Here is a 14,651-nt window from a genome sequence, read left to right on the forward strand (position 1 = left end):
TATAGTAACTATTTAATTAATCACATTAATTGGAGAGGAATATTCTAGTTGACTACATTTAAATTAAGAGGCTACCTGGACTCACATGTGAAGAATGTTTCAAACAATTTAATAACATATTTGATAGTCTGTTTCTTGTACGTCTTTAGGAGAAAGCATTCTGATCCATCACAGCATTCATGTTTCATCCAGATTGTCAACCAAAGTGGAAAAAAGTGTGTTGTAGAGGTTAAGAGTCACTTTTCTTAATCGCAACTGAGTTCCAAGACTAGTTAATGCAGTGACTGGACATCGAATCTTGATTTAACTCGTTTCACACCCTCCGTTTGTTCAATGAGTATACTAATCATAACTTCATCTGTGATTGCTGTAAGGATTGAAGGAGGAGAGCAAGGAAGGCACTTAGCATGTCACAGACTATGTATAACAGAAATACACGAAGCACGCTTATCGTGAGCTGGGCAAGGTGTTAGGCACGGATGCTTCTGCAGAGACAACAACACCAAGATCCTTGTCTTAACACGGGAAATTAACACATAAACACAGGCCACCTAATCTAATGTGTGGAGGACACAGAAGCTTTCTAGAAAGGTCTGAGCAAGGGTTCGAGGTGTATCATGAAAGGACTTCCTCGGGAAGATGGTGGTCATGGAAGGATTTTGGAAGAGATGACAGTTGAACAAAGGTGAAGGTCGGACAGCCACGTGGACACCTGGGGGAAAGTGTCCCAGGTAGAAGGACAATACATGAGAGGAAGCTATGTCAGAAACGTCCGTATCATGTTCTAGGAACATGATTAGCACCAAATTAACATTAGCATTCAAGTCATTTTATGTCAACAGAATTTGAGAGTAATATAAAAATGCAGTTTTATTATTTCCAATAACCTAATTAAGAAAGAGAGAAAAATGTATTTTTCACCCAAGTGGTCTTCAGCTAGGAAGTTTACAACTTTGGAATTCTAGAAGCAACAGGATAAATTTTTCCTAATTCACTGGAATTAAATTAAAAGTCAGAAGTCTGTTATGTCTCTTTAAATCTAGAGATCACAGCTACCTGGTATAACAATCAGTATACAAAATATAATCTTAAAATTGACTTAAAATTTAATCCAGTAGAATAAAGAGTCCTCGGTCAGGTAAGTGGCCTTTTGACTACTATTTACAAGGTCATTTCTGCATGGACAGAAAATATGGGTAATAAAGAATAAACTATAAAAAGTTCTTGGTAAATGACAACTTAATAAGTTGAAGGTAATTCTTAGCTAACCTAATCTAGAGTCCCAAGGTAAGAGCTTTATTCAGTGACCCCTGGTGGCTCTAAATGGTTCCATGTAACCACAGTTACAAATGCAAATAATACTTCACTTTCCTTTTGTGCTCTTTCAACTCAGTGAGCAACTAAAAATATTAATTCCACAGATCAGAGTGCATTAACATTAAAGGAAGTTCTCTCTGCTAAGCCCCAGTAAATGTTGACAGAATGAAATGCCAGCTGAAACGTTTTACTTAAAAACTAAAATTATGTCTTCTTCCTTAGTTTGTTTGTTTGCTTACTTTAAAAATCTACTGCCAAAGATACTTTACATAGTTTTAAATAGTTCGTAAGATTTTACCCTGTGAAAAATCGTAATGGTTGTTTTCATATGAAGTAAGCATGAAGTGAATGAAGTAAGCATCATTTCAAACAAAATCACTTGCATAATCACCAAGCTGTGACGACCATTTGTCTACTTGGTAATAGGAGGAAAAGGTAATGTTCCCCCCATCCTCAAAGCTAATTAGCTAATGTAAGCACTGGCTAACGATACCAGTGTCCAGATGTGAAAGATCGTTTCTGACTCACTGCAATTTATCAAACACTTCCATCAGGTATTCCTTCTGTAGAGAAGGCACGATAATTACTTAAGAGTTAGAGACCCTTCGTGAAGATGAGAACCTTGAGAACCAGTCCTTAATTCACCAATCTGAAATCTCATAATGTGTGCAAAGCTCAGACCAGGGGCGGTTTACTGTGTTTGATAGACGGTTGAATTTAGAATATCCTGGCCGAGATGATCCATGTAAGAGCTCCTTTAAAGCCTCAGAATGAGTCAGGAAAACCCAAACCATGATGTTCTCTTCTTACATATTATTTATTATGGTGATCGTGCAGATGGGAAAATGAATTCAGAAAACTGCTCTAGGCGTTTGGGACCCATCAACAGCTAAGCACCAACAGTCCGTTTTGGGTAGCATTTGAAATACCATTAAGTTTCATGGTAACCATTCCCCCCTACATTTTAGATATCTCAAGCTATCTTTTTACAGAAATTGTCATAAAATCTCAACTTTATTATTATTTTTTTAAATCTCCACTTCATTTTTTTTTCAGCTCTTCTGCAATTGATGAACCTGTCAGGAGAAGCAGGTAGAGGCACCATTCAAAGGAGGGAATGCTAATAGACTAAAAGACTCAGGGTTCCTAAATACTTCCAACCTGAGAAACTTACAACACTTTTTAAATGTTTATTTATTTTGAGAGAGAGAGTGCATGCATGTGAGAGCGTGAATCGGGGACAGGCAGACAGCAAGGGAGAGAGAATCTCAAGCAGGCTCTGCTCTGTCAGTGCAAAGCCTGACTCTCATGAACCATGATGTGACCTGAGCCGAGATCAAAAGTCAGATGCTTAACTGACTGAGCCACCAGGCACCCCAAAACTTACAAATTAATGGAAGAAAGTATATTCTACAGCAAGGGATGCCACCTGGGACAGTGTATGACTCTGTGAACTCATTTCTTCCCTTCACATCTATGAGGGTGTTGACTGCATCCCACAGTTGGGAGAAAAGCTAGGCCCATGGCCGAGTGAAGTATCTAGACTTGAGATGTCCACACTGGGCACTGGCCACATGTGACTACTGAGCAGGTGAGACGCGGCTAGTCTGAGCTGAGATGTGCTATAAGTATAAAATACACCTGAATTTCCAAGTCATAGTACAAAAAAAAAAAAAAAAAAGAGAAAGAGAGAGAGAGAGAGAAAGAAGGTAAATAATCTTCTCATAATCTTTATATTGACTATGTGTTAAGATGATAATATTCGGGGCAGTTGTATTAAATAAAATGTTATTAAATTTAATTCTACCTGTTTCACGGCTGCTTTTTTACTGGCTTTCAATCTGGCTACTAGATATCTTGAAGTACATACATGGCATATATTTCTAGTAGAGAGCACGGACAGAGAATTCCTCCAAACAATGTTCTATAGGACCAACCTACAGATGCACTAATGTGTTTGGCCCACAGCTGTGTGAGCCACTGACCAGGTCATGCTACCTGGGGACCGCTTGATGTTGTGCAAGACTGTTTTTTTCCAGACTAGAAGAATGGATGTGCCTGCTGGCTTTGAGCAAAGAGGCTTTCCTCTTGTTAGAGGGGTATGAGGCTAGGAGGGGAGTACAGGGTCAAGAAGGAATGCACAGGTTCCTTACTTCACCATGATGCTCACAGATAAGCCAGCCGTTTCCAGTCCAGAAACTGGGATGTTCCTCTACACACAGTCCCACCTGTTTTCATCCTTATTGCTTACAGCTACAACTCGGCACTGTATGGAAATGCCAGAGGATGTGAGAGAAGGCTGAATGATTGCCTCCTCATTTGCCCTCTCACTCACAGAAAGCTGCAGGTGACACAGAAAAGCCACATCAAAATGAAACGAAACGAAACAAAACAAAACAAGCAAACAAACACGTAAAAACCATGAACTTATGACACATATCTATTCAGTGACTCATTCTAACTCTCCCTCTTAAGGAAGAACACCCCCCCTTGGCAGAGAACGCAATTTCCCTGAATGACTATTTCCCCTTTCTTCCATGGAAATATAAATTTTTGCTACATATTTAGCTGCCTAAACTCAAAACTACGTTTCGAAGTCTCACAGCCAGGTGAGAACACTTGGCTGGGATTTGGCCAATGGGACAGAGCAGGAAGAAAGGCAGGTGATGCTTCCCGGGGAACCTTCCTCAGGTTACAGCTGCTTTGCCTCCCTCCACTGTTTCCTCTAACCCCCTGGATCTGGCTACCTGGGATTTGGATAGCGCCTGGAACCGTGAGGGGGAGGGCCCGACCACAGGGCTCACAGGGTGAGTCTTGAGGACATTTTCATCCCCAAAACAGAGCTGCCATACCGGTCCCACACTGCCCGGCTCCTGATGTCTTCGTGAGACAGAAACCCATTTCCGTCTGGGTGAAGCTCCCCTGGGGTCTGGATGTTTGTCACCTGTTCTTTATCCCCTAATTCTAAATAGCAGATCTCAGATTCTCCTCTTTACAAGATTTCAGGCCTTTCTATTTAAATTGTTTCATGGTTTGCTACTCCAAAATATACTAAAATATAGTTTTCTCTAAAACGTAAGCTTTTTGGGATGCCTGGGTAGCTCAGTCGGTTAAGCGTCCGACTTCCACTCAGGTCATGATCTCGCGCTCCGTGAACTCGAGCCCCGCGTCGGGCTCTGTGCTGACAGCTCGGAGCCTGGAGCCCGTTTCAGATTCTGTGTCTCTCTCTCTCCCTGCCCCTCCCCTGTTCAGGCTCGGTCTCTCTCTGTCTCAAAAATAAATAAACATTAAAAAAAATTTTAAACGTTAAGCTTTAAAAATATATTATTTGTTATTGTTCCCCGGACACAATGTGTCCTAGTTAAGGTCTACAGACTTGATCTATACATCCTTCACGGAAGTGTCTTCCTAAGAATCATTTCCAGTGGAGGCTCCTGTGTGGCTCAGTTTAAACATCAGACTCTTATAATTCAGCTCGGGTCATGATCTCAAGATTCGTGGTATCGAGCCCGGCCACCGCGGAGCCTGCTTGAAATCCTCTCTCTCCGTCTGTCCCTTCCCTGCTGGCACTCTCTTGCTCTTTCTCAACACAAATAGATAAACATTAAGAAATGCTTAAGAATACATAATATAAAATAAAAAAGAATTACTCCCAGCGACGATAGCTCATTACTTCAGAAAGTTAAACGTAATTGGACAAGAACTACAGAATCACTCCCTGAAAACGAAGGGCTGTCTGGTTTAAGCCAACTGCCGGAATCACCAACTGGGAGGGAAGAGCGAGAGAGCTGATCACCCTTTGCTTCTGGGTAGGAGAGAGGCGGGCATCAGAGGGGGAGGGGTCTCTCGCAAAGAACAAGTCAGGGGAACTATGTGCCAAACAGAGGTCCTGTGCAAGAGCCCTTCCCTGGTAAAACAGCGTTCGGTGAGGCACGAGAATCTGTGGGAACGGGGAGCTGGAAGCCTCCCCGTCCAATGACCTCAAAGTGTGAGCGCTCAGAGGTGGAAGATGGAGAAGGTACCTGACCCACAGCCTGGATGACAGATGAGCACCTCAGAGGCTGTGATACAAGTCAGGTTACAAGTGGGTGTCGGGAGCCTGAGAGAGTGTTTTGAGCTTAAGATGAGATTCAGGCCCCCACCCCAAAAAAAAGTTATGGATTTAATGAGTCAAATAATGTCCTACACACATATTTCCTTAATTTACTCTAAAATATCAATTTAAAATGGATGCATCTTTCCTAGTTTTGCCTAGTTTGGGGTTTAAAATAATGACATATATTTCTGGTACAAAAGAACAAGAAAAACATGAAAGAATAAACGCATTTTTCCCCCTAAGGGAAGCTAAAATAATACCTGTGAATTAGTCCTCATTTATTACTGGGAGTGTTAGACATCACCATCACTTGCTAGGGGCAGGCTTTTGCTATAATTCCTCGGAAAGCCTGCTGCTGTCTGTTAGGTATTAGATGTACGAAGTAGTCTGTGACAAAGAGCAGGAGGGCAGAGAGTTCGCGTTTCCTTGACCAGAGATTGGGGCTTCTCCAAGAAGCGTGTCCGACTCAGAGGAAAGAACCCCCTGAAAGCGCTGGCAGCCAGTGCACACAGGCTCTCTCTCCCAGGGTGCAGCTCGATGCCCCAGCACTCTACCGTCCACAGGTTCAAGTGCCTCGAATGGCTGCAGGCAAGGGTACAGTACAGGCCATCTTGCAAAGTTGGCGGTCTTAGATAAAGCTAGCAGTGTATTTGGTAACCAGTTCACGTCACAGGATGTCACTGGTGTTGCTTAAATTTAGAAAAGAAATGATGACTCTCTTCACCTCAAAAAGGCTATAAGGAGGGATAAGATATTCTCTTGTATAAAACTTCCCTTTTTAAAAATTATCTTAATGTTTATTTAGTTGTGAGAGATAGAGAGAGACAGAGCGTGAGCAGGGGAGGGGCAGAGAGAGGGGCGGGGGACACAGAATCCGAAGCAGGCTCCAGGCTCGGAGCCGTCAGCACAGAGCCCGACACGGGGCTCAAACTGACAAACTGCGAGATCATGACATGAGCCAAAGTCAAAAGCTTAACTGACTGAGCCACCCAGGCGCCCCTAAAACTTCCCTTTTTATTCCTTGGTCAACTCTGCGTTTTTCCCTTCTTTAAAATGTAGCAATTTGCATACATTAGTTTATGGCCAAAATGCAAAAATCAAAACCAAAACAAAACCTTGGTTTCTCTTTGGAGTTTATTAATTTTCCATATTAAAACAACCCAAGCAGTTTTCTGCTGATTTCGCTATGGATTGTAGAATTGTGGTAAGACTGTTCACATACTTCTTAGAAGTGACAAAATCTTGTTTTGACATCTTTGAAGAAGATAATGATGATGTGCAGCATCATGTTCTGCTATGGCACAGATTAGCTTAAGATAGTTCATCAGTGACAGATTAACCTGGGAGCACACTGCTAAAGTCCCTTTACCACTGATACCAGAACCCAAGGATTCAACCTCACTGCCACTGAGCAGAGAATATTTTTAGATTTGCAGGGGTGCGCATAAAACTTGCAAAAGGATCTAGTTATGTAACCTACTTTCATAATATGCAAACTGTGTGTATATAGAGAGAGAGAAGTACCGGGTAACAGCAAATAATATGCAAACTGTGTGTATAGATAGATGAGTACCTGGTCACACCAAGTAATATGCAAAGTGTGTGTGTATATATAGATGAGTACTGGGTAACACTGAGTAATACGCAAACTGTGTGTATATATATGCAGACGAGTACCGGGTAACAGCAAATAATATGCAAACTGTGTGTATAGATAGATGAGTACCTGGTCACACCAAGTAATATGCAAAGTGTGTGTGTATATATAGATGAGTGCTGGGTAACACTGAGTAATACGCAAACTGTGTGTATATATATGCAGACGAGTACCGGGTAACAGCAAATAATATGCAAACTGTGTGTATACACAGAGGAGTACCAGGAAACACCAAGTAATATGCAAAGTGTGTGTATATATATGTAGACGAGCACTGGGTAACACCAAGTAATACACAAAACGTGTGTATATATAGATGAGTACTGGGTTACACTGAGCAATATGTAAACTGTGTATATATGTAGATGAGTACCGGGTAACACCGAGTACTATGCAAACTGTGTGTATAGATAGATGAGTACCTGGTCACACCAAGTAATATGCAAAGTGTGTGTGTATATATAGATGAGTACTGGGTAACACTGAGTAATACGCAAACTGTGTGTATATATATGCAGACGAGTACCGGGTAACAGCAAATAATATGCAAACTGTGTGTATACACAGAGGAGTACCAGGAAACACCAAGTAATATGCAAAGTGTGTGTATATATATGTAGACGAGCACTGGGTAACACCAAGTAATACACAAAATGTGTGTATATATAGATGAGTACTGGGTAACGCTGAGCAATATGTAAACTGTGTATATATGTAGATGAGTACCAGGTAACACCAAGTAATGTGCAAACTGTGTGTGTCTCTGTGTGTTTGTGTGTCTGTGTGTCTGTATCCATCTATATGCCTATCTATCTACATATATATATGGGGGGGGTGGGAGAGACAGAGAGAGAGGGAGGGAGGGAGAGGAGTAGCAGGTAACACTGACTAAGTGCGTGTGTGTGCGTTGTGTGAGTGATCAGATTTGTTTCTGTTGTTCCGGAAATTTAAAAACTGCTAATATCTTGCAAATGTTTGCCTCCTGGCAAATTCCAAATAAATATGACGCACTAGGAAAACGTGCATCACCGTCTGCCTTGTCCTGCTTTGTCTGTATTCAGTGGACACAACGCTGCTCGAGACTTCACTCGTGTTCACGAAACACACCAGCGTGTGGGAAGACATCCCCGTCATGTGCTCCTTACCTCGGCAAATGGGCCGATGGTCGCTCCACGCGGCCAGTGTCTCCGTGACTCTCTGACAGGTTATACTCTTGGATCCCTGGAGCACATAATTATCCTCACAGGAGAACTGGACATTTGCACCAACCCTAAGCAGTTAAAAAAAAGAGAGAGAAAAAACAACCCAAATTATTCATGGAAGTCTTCTTCACAAAAATATCAGCACAGTGTTGTCAGCGTATTATGCCCTGCAAACAAGATTACACTTCAAGCAATCCCTGAGAGATCATGCTTAGACAGAACCCTGTAATTTAGCACAGGACACACAGCACAAGACCTGGGGTCAAATTTCTGTTCTGACAACTTCACAGCTAAATAAATATATGAACATTAATTTCTCATCTCTAAAATGAACAGAGTAACAAAGGCGACCTGACTGCATGCTGTGGTGTAGGTGAGAAAATGTGTAAGAAAGAACTGTGTACTCCAAAAACAAAGTTGGAGTCATTCTTTGTGAATAAATACCCTGAAGAAACAAGGATTGGAAAAGTCCAGGTTAAGAAAACGTCTCAGTGTACAGAAAGACCAATGCTACGTGGTGCCACTTATGAGGTTCTAAAAATACTCAAGGACAGGAACGATGTTACTAAGGGCTTGGGCGAGAGGAATGGGCTGCTATTAACCGGCATGAGGGTTTATTTAATTAAGTAAGATGAATATACAACATTGATCATATAGTCGACAGTAATGTGTACTTATAACTGGCTAAGAGGACGGACCTCATGATGAGTGTTTTTATTACAATAAAATAAAATAATAAAAATAAAACAAAACAAAACAAAATAAAATAACATAACATAAAACAAAACAAAACAAAATAAAACGAAAATTCTCCCAATGAAAGGGAGGGGGAGAAAAATGTCTCAGTAAAGAATCTATGTTACTATCACAAACATTAATTATATACAGAAAGCCAGTGATATGATATTTCAGAAATACACCTTACAGGAGAAAGAAAACCACTTGTTTTAGAAAAAAGCAATCCATCCAGCATAAAGTTGGACAACAAATTGTTTGGGCTTCAGAGCTGCATCTGAAAACAGGAAGTTCTAAGGTCCTAAGTGTAACAAAATGTTGCACAGCAACCATTCAACAGGTGCATAACAAAACGTGCCAGGCACACACCGAGTCTGAACACACCAATGGATTCTGTCCTCTAAGCCTGCTGTCTGGAAGGGAGCTGAGCATAGTATCGTTTTAGAATCCCACACGCCTCCTCCTTCAAGAGGAGTGTCTACATATGTTTTCCACTTGACAGACTCTGAGCTTGATGCTGACAAAAATGGGAATGCAAGGGGGTCCCTGGGGAAAAAAGATGAAAGTCTCCCATGTGCACGGATACCGTTAATAACAGATGAGAGACAGAGAAGGGAAATAAACACACATTCTGTTCCTGCTTATTGAAAACTCTCATCTACAGTCTCAGAGTGCATGTTACTCAACTGGTATCACACAAGCACCTCCCACACGTCTGTAAAACACTCTGGGGATGGTCACCGATACCTGCAGAAATCATCAACTCGGGGTCAAACCAACTGAAAAATTCTGGATTTAGCAAAATTTAGCATGTTTCTTTTCTAAAGAGGACTCTCAGTATGCTACAATTTAATATGCAAAAAAATGTATTTTGTTTACGTAAGAGAATGTAAAGTATAAAGATCTTCAAATTTATATATTTCCAGGAAGCCCCTTTTCACCAGTATCCATGGCAACTAAAACTCCCTGGAATTAATTTTGAGAAACACTGTATCATAGGTACATAACTTGTATTACTTTTGAAAGTAAAAAGTGTAAAAACCAAAATATACACATAATTCTAATTTTCATGGTCAGTCGTAACAGCTATACATTTAAAACATGTATATGTAAACATGTTATTTAAAACAGCTATACATTTTGGAGCCATCCGTCCATAATTTCTGCTCATTGGTCTTTGTTTAAACCTCTGGAGCCACACTGAATAAACGAAATAAATCTAAAAATTTTGTTCTGTAAGCAACTATATTTCACTGTTCAGTTCCATCTTCAGTTCCTTCTGTTTACATAAATCTCATTTTTCGTGTATTTTACCATTCTTTCAATACATACTAATTGAACATCTACTATGTGCCACTCCACTGTAGGTATCAAGATGCAAAAATTACTAAGAGTTAAAAGTTGAGAAGATCCCCGTCTCATGGAAGTAACAGTCTAGTTAAGGGAAGAAAATACAAATAAGAAATTAACCCAGAAGAACATAAAAGAGTATCATAAGTGCTATGGAGAAAATCAGTCAAATGTTATGATATGACTAACAACACATTAGGGGGAGTTGCGATTTGAGAGTATATCAACTTTTTTTTTTTTTTTTTACAATCCTGGTAAACTAAAGTGCTAATGGCTTCTACATTATCACAGGTGTGGTCAAGCATAAAGGAAGGAAAGTGGCATTACTGCTTCCTTTGGCCACCACTTGGCATTACTGCTTCCTTTGGCCACCACTGTATTTCAACTACAGCAGCCAACCGTTCATTAGTTATGGCAGACGGCATTCCGCTCCATCGAAACCTGCACTGTTCACGGATGCTTTCTCAGACCTCCAATCACTGTTCCTCTAGGTAATCTTAGGAGTCTGTGTTTTGTTTGGACATCAAGAACCTTAGCTGGGGCGCCTGGGTCGCTCAGTCGGCTGGGCGTCCGACTTCGGCTCAGGTCATGATCTCACAGTCCGTGAGTTCGAGCCCCGCGTCGGGCTCCGTGCTGTCAGTTGGAAGCCTGAAGCCTGCTTCTGATTCTGTCTTCCTCTTTCTCTGCCCCTCCCCCACTCACACTCTGTCTCTCTCTCTCTAGCAAAAAATGAATAAACGTTAAAAAAAATTTAAAAAAAAAGAACCTCAGTAATATCAGTGATCTGGCACTATAACATATATTCATCATCCAAAATATGGGCAGAGTTGGTTTTTAGAAGCCATGAAAGTGTCCAACAATAGAACCAGGGTTGACTAAATTATTCCAGATGTATATGAAAAACTCCAATGTCGCACAATAAAGGTGAGCATAAACCCATAGCGATAGAGAGAAAAGCCTGATGCAAAACTGTATGGACTCCGGATAATAATAATATGTATATCAATACCCATCTCTCAGAAAACATAGGCAAAAACTAGTTTTTGAGTGGTGACATCATCATGAGTACACTTCTATTTCTATATTCCAATAATTGCATTACCTTTGGTTTTAATAATCTATAATGTAAGCTTTAAACAATCTTTTAAAATCCTGTTAGTAAAAACCTTAGTTGGACTGCCAGCTGGAAAACAGAGCCACCGCTGGGTGAACTTAGTCCCAAGAACTGAAATGAGGTAAATTCTCTGCATATGATGGATCTGATTGAGATTGAAAAAAATAAAAGCAAACAACGATAACCCAATTTCCCACCTATTTCAACCTTTTCCTTTGTTTTTATCTCACACATGAGTCAGTTCAACTTAAAATCCATGCATACTTTCAATTGCTAATATATAATACACTAAGTTTTCATATGATTTATGATTTGATCATAATTACTATGTCTGCAATTATCTATGTAACATTAGGAAACCAGTTTGTTTTTCTGGACAAGACTTTTAGAAGAAAATTCTAGAAAATAACAGTTATTAATACCTTCCCATTGACAAGCAAATTTAAAACATTTTGATTAAATATGTTCTACAATTTTGGCAATTGCTAGTAGCTGGAAACTGTAAGAAATAACAGAAAACTGGTTTCGTGTGAGATCAAGATATGTTGTATATAGATAATAAATACCTAACTGGTAAAGTTTAAGTTAAATTTTATGCTACAGTTCAAGTGGCCTAATTTTGTGTTTTAAATAGAACAGGGGAAAATAAATGTTTCACATCTTCGACGACTAGCTTTTCTGCAAACCTCATCCCTTGACTTTTTGAATTCAAACGACATTCCATCTGCCACCATCTCCTTGACTTTACCTACCACAATTTGAAGAGTCTTTTGAGGTGAATGAGCTATTTCTAAATGTGGCTTAGTTTTATTTTAAGTTTATTTATTTTTGAAAGAGAGAGAACACAGGCAGTGAGGGGGGTGGGCAGAGACAGAAGGAGACAGAATCTGAAGCAGGACCCAGGCTCTGAGCTGTCCGCACAGAGCCCAACGCGGGGCTCGAACTCACGGACTGTGAGATCATGACCTGAGCCGAAGTTGTACATTTAACCGACTAAGCCACCGAGGTGCCCTAAAATATGGCTTAGTTTTAACATGAACTATTGCTAAATTTCGTTTTCCTAAATAATGGCTCTTTACAAATTTACTTAAAATTGGTGCCATAAGTATTTCTGATTTTTAAAAAATCTGAAAAAAAAAAACAAAACACCTGAAGTGACTTAAATATTAAACCAGAATCCAAAATAAGATATGAGTTGATTTAGCTGTGATGTCTAACTATCCATTAATTACCAGGGATATAACAGCCTGGACCATCAAGATAGAAATATCTCCAATCTTTCCTCAACCCATACTGGTGGACATCTATTGAATGTACTAAAAAAATCAACTTCTCCATTTAGAGTTTTCTAAATCAATATACAGATCAAAATGGATAGAAATAGAAAGATAGGTAGGTAGGCAGACAGATATCGGCCTCTTTGTTTACAAATACATGCAGTTCAAGCATTACACTTAAAAAGTCATAAATACTTTAGGCACCAAAAGTGGGCATTAAAACATTTTGCATCTCTAGGGAAAAAAAAAGATAATTATATAATACTGCTTTCACTCTTAAGCAACAGAAAACACAAAAGTTACAGCAAAAAAAATCTTCTTTAGAACTAAGTTCAAGCTAGGATTTGACATATTTGTCCTCGTAAAATGAACCGGGGTGACACTGGGAAATTTTGCTTCACTGAACTATTTGCTTACAAAGAAGCAGCACCATGGGGCATGACGATACGTAAAGTGATAAAGGAGGTGTGTGCATGTTGGCACATGTGTCCATGACTATGCACACCTGTGAGTTTCCTCCCACATCTTACTTACACCCCAAAGTCCCGGGTATTAACATATCACAGGTGCAGTCCAGACGTAAGTCACGAAATACAATAAAAGGAGGTGTGATGGTGCGTTTTCCCTGCTCCTCACACCCAACTGTAAACGATGAAAACTAAGCAAAACAGAGCTCCAAGGCGAGGCAGTGAAGGAGAATGAGGCGAGCTGTGTTGGCTGTGCACGTGGAGGGCCCTGCTCTCCCACCAGGCCCTGGGCCAGGAAGCCAGTGGGGGGTGAGAAGGTGGACTCTTCCAGGATCGCGTGAGGAGATCCCAGGGTGATACGGGACTTGTTCTCGTTTTCCAGCTATGATCCCATAAAGAATTCCACCTTATGGTACAGCCCCTCCGATTAAAACTATGGCAGCACGGCTAACTTCAGACTGAGGGTGGGGCTCCCGCGATGATGTAGCAGGGGCACCCCCAAGTGCTCACACCCTCCCACGCCAGATGCGGCTGACGGTCGGGGAGGCCACAGATCTGGAGGTCATTTCTCAGCCAGGATGAGGACGTGCGCCCTGCGAGAGCCGGAGGGGTGATCATGGTCGGAAGCCGCGTGGCACAGATGAGGAGGGAAAGTCAGGTCTCTTCCCCACCATCGCCTGGACAGCCTTTCCTTAAGCCCCGGCATTTAACACCATAAAGACGGTGTTTTTATGGTGTTAAAGGAGGGAGTAACTGACTTTGGGGAGGAAGTAACTGACTTTGAACCTAACAGGTTGACATATCACTGATCTTAACTTTAAGGGTGAATACATAAAATTTTCTGATTCACACACAACAGGGATCTGGGGGGGGGCGGGGAAGTAATTACAGTATAAATAAAATTACATCTTGTGCATCTGAAACCATGGGCTTGGAATTCAACCTCATAAACACGTTTTAGTTAACTTTGCAAAAAACACAATAATTCTTATCACGTGCAGGTCTCTCCGGGTTCCCCCCATCTCATCTTTCATTCTGCTCTCTCTTCCTCTTTTTCCTTACTGTTTTCTTTGACCATTAAAAATAACTGTTTGCCTCCCAAAATAGAATTTGTTCTTCCAGTGCTTCCTGGAGGAAAATGCTAAAAAGTTTACTTATGTTAAAATGAATTTGAAGGTATTTTCCTACCTTTACAAAGATGAGAAATGATACTTGATACATGGAAAGAAATTAGAGGAAAATTGTCAGGAGCAATTCTAATGTCCTTCAACACCTGGAGAATATTGAAACTCAAGTTCCAACCCTATGCAGAAAATCTCCCTGGTGCCTTAAACAGTGCCTGACACATCGTAGGCACTCGACAAGTACATGTTGACCGACTGAATCAAGAAAAGTCATTTTCCTGAGGCTATATATGTAAATTTATAAGTAAAATA

The 14,651-nt window shown here is 40.7% G+C and overlaps 1 protein-coding gene across 5 annotated transcripts in view; it reads right to left on the reverse strand.

The window, feature by feature from the left end:
* The window catches only part of CSMD1 (CUB and Sushi multiple domains 1), a 2,004,702-nt gene that overhangs the window by 555,635 nt on the left and 1,434,416 nt on the right, over nucleotides 1-14,651 (reverse strand). For all 5 annotated transcript variants that reach the window (XM_053900776.1, XM_053900775.1, XM_053900774.1 and 2 more), the window contains one exon: nucleotides 8,216-8,340. In XM_053900776.1, coding sequence (XP_053756751.1) covers nucleotides 8,216-8,340 — 125 coding nt within the window. The remainder of the gene's footprint in view (nucleotides 1-8,215; nucleotides 8,341-14,651) is intronic.

Source organism: Panthera pardus, unplaced genomic scaffold (genome assembly GCF_024362965.1).
Source record: "Panthera pardus isolate Hobbes unplaced genomic scaffold, ASM2436296v1 HiC_scaffold_13, whole genome shotgun sequence".
NCBI classification, from domain to species: domain Eukaryota; kingdom Metazoa; phylum Chordata; class Mammalia; order Carnivora; family Felidae; genus Panthera; species Panthera pardus.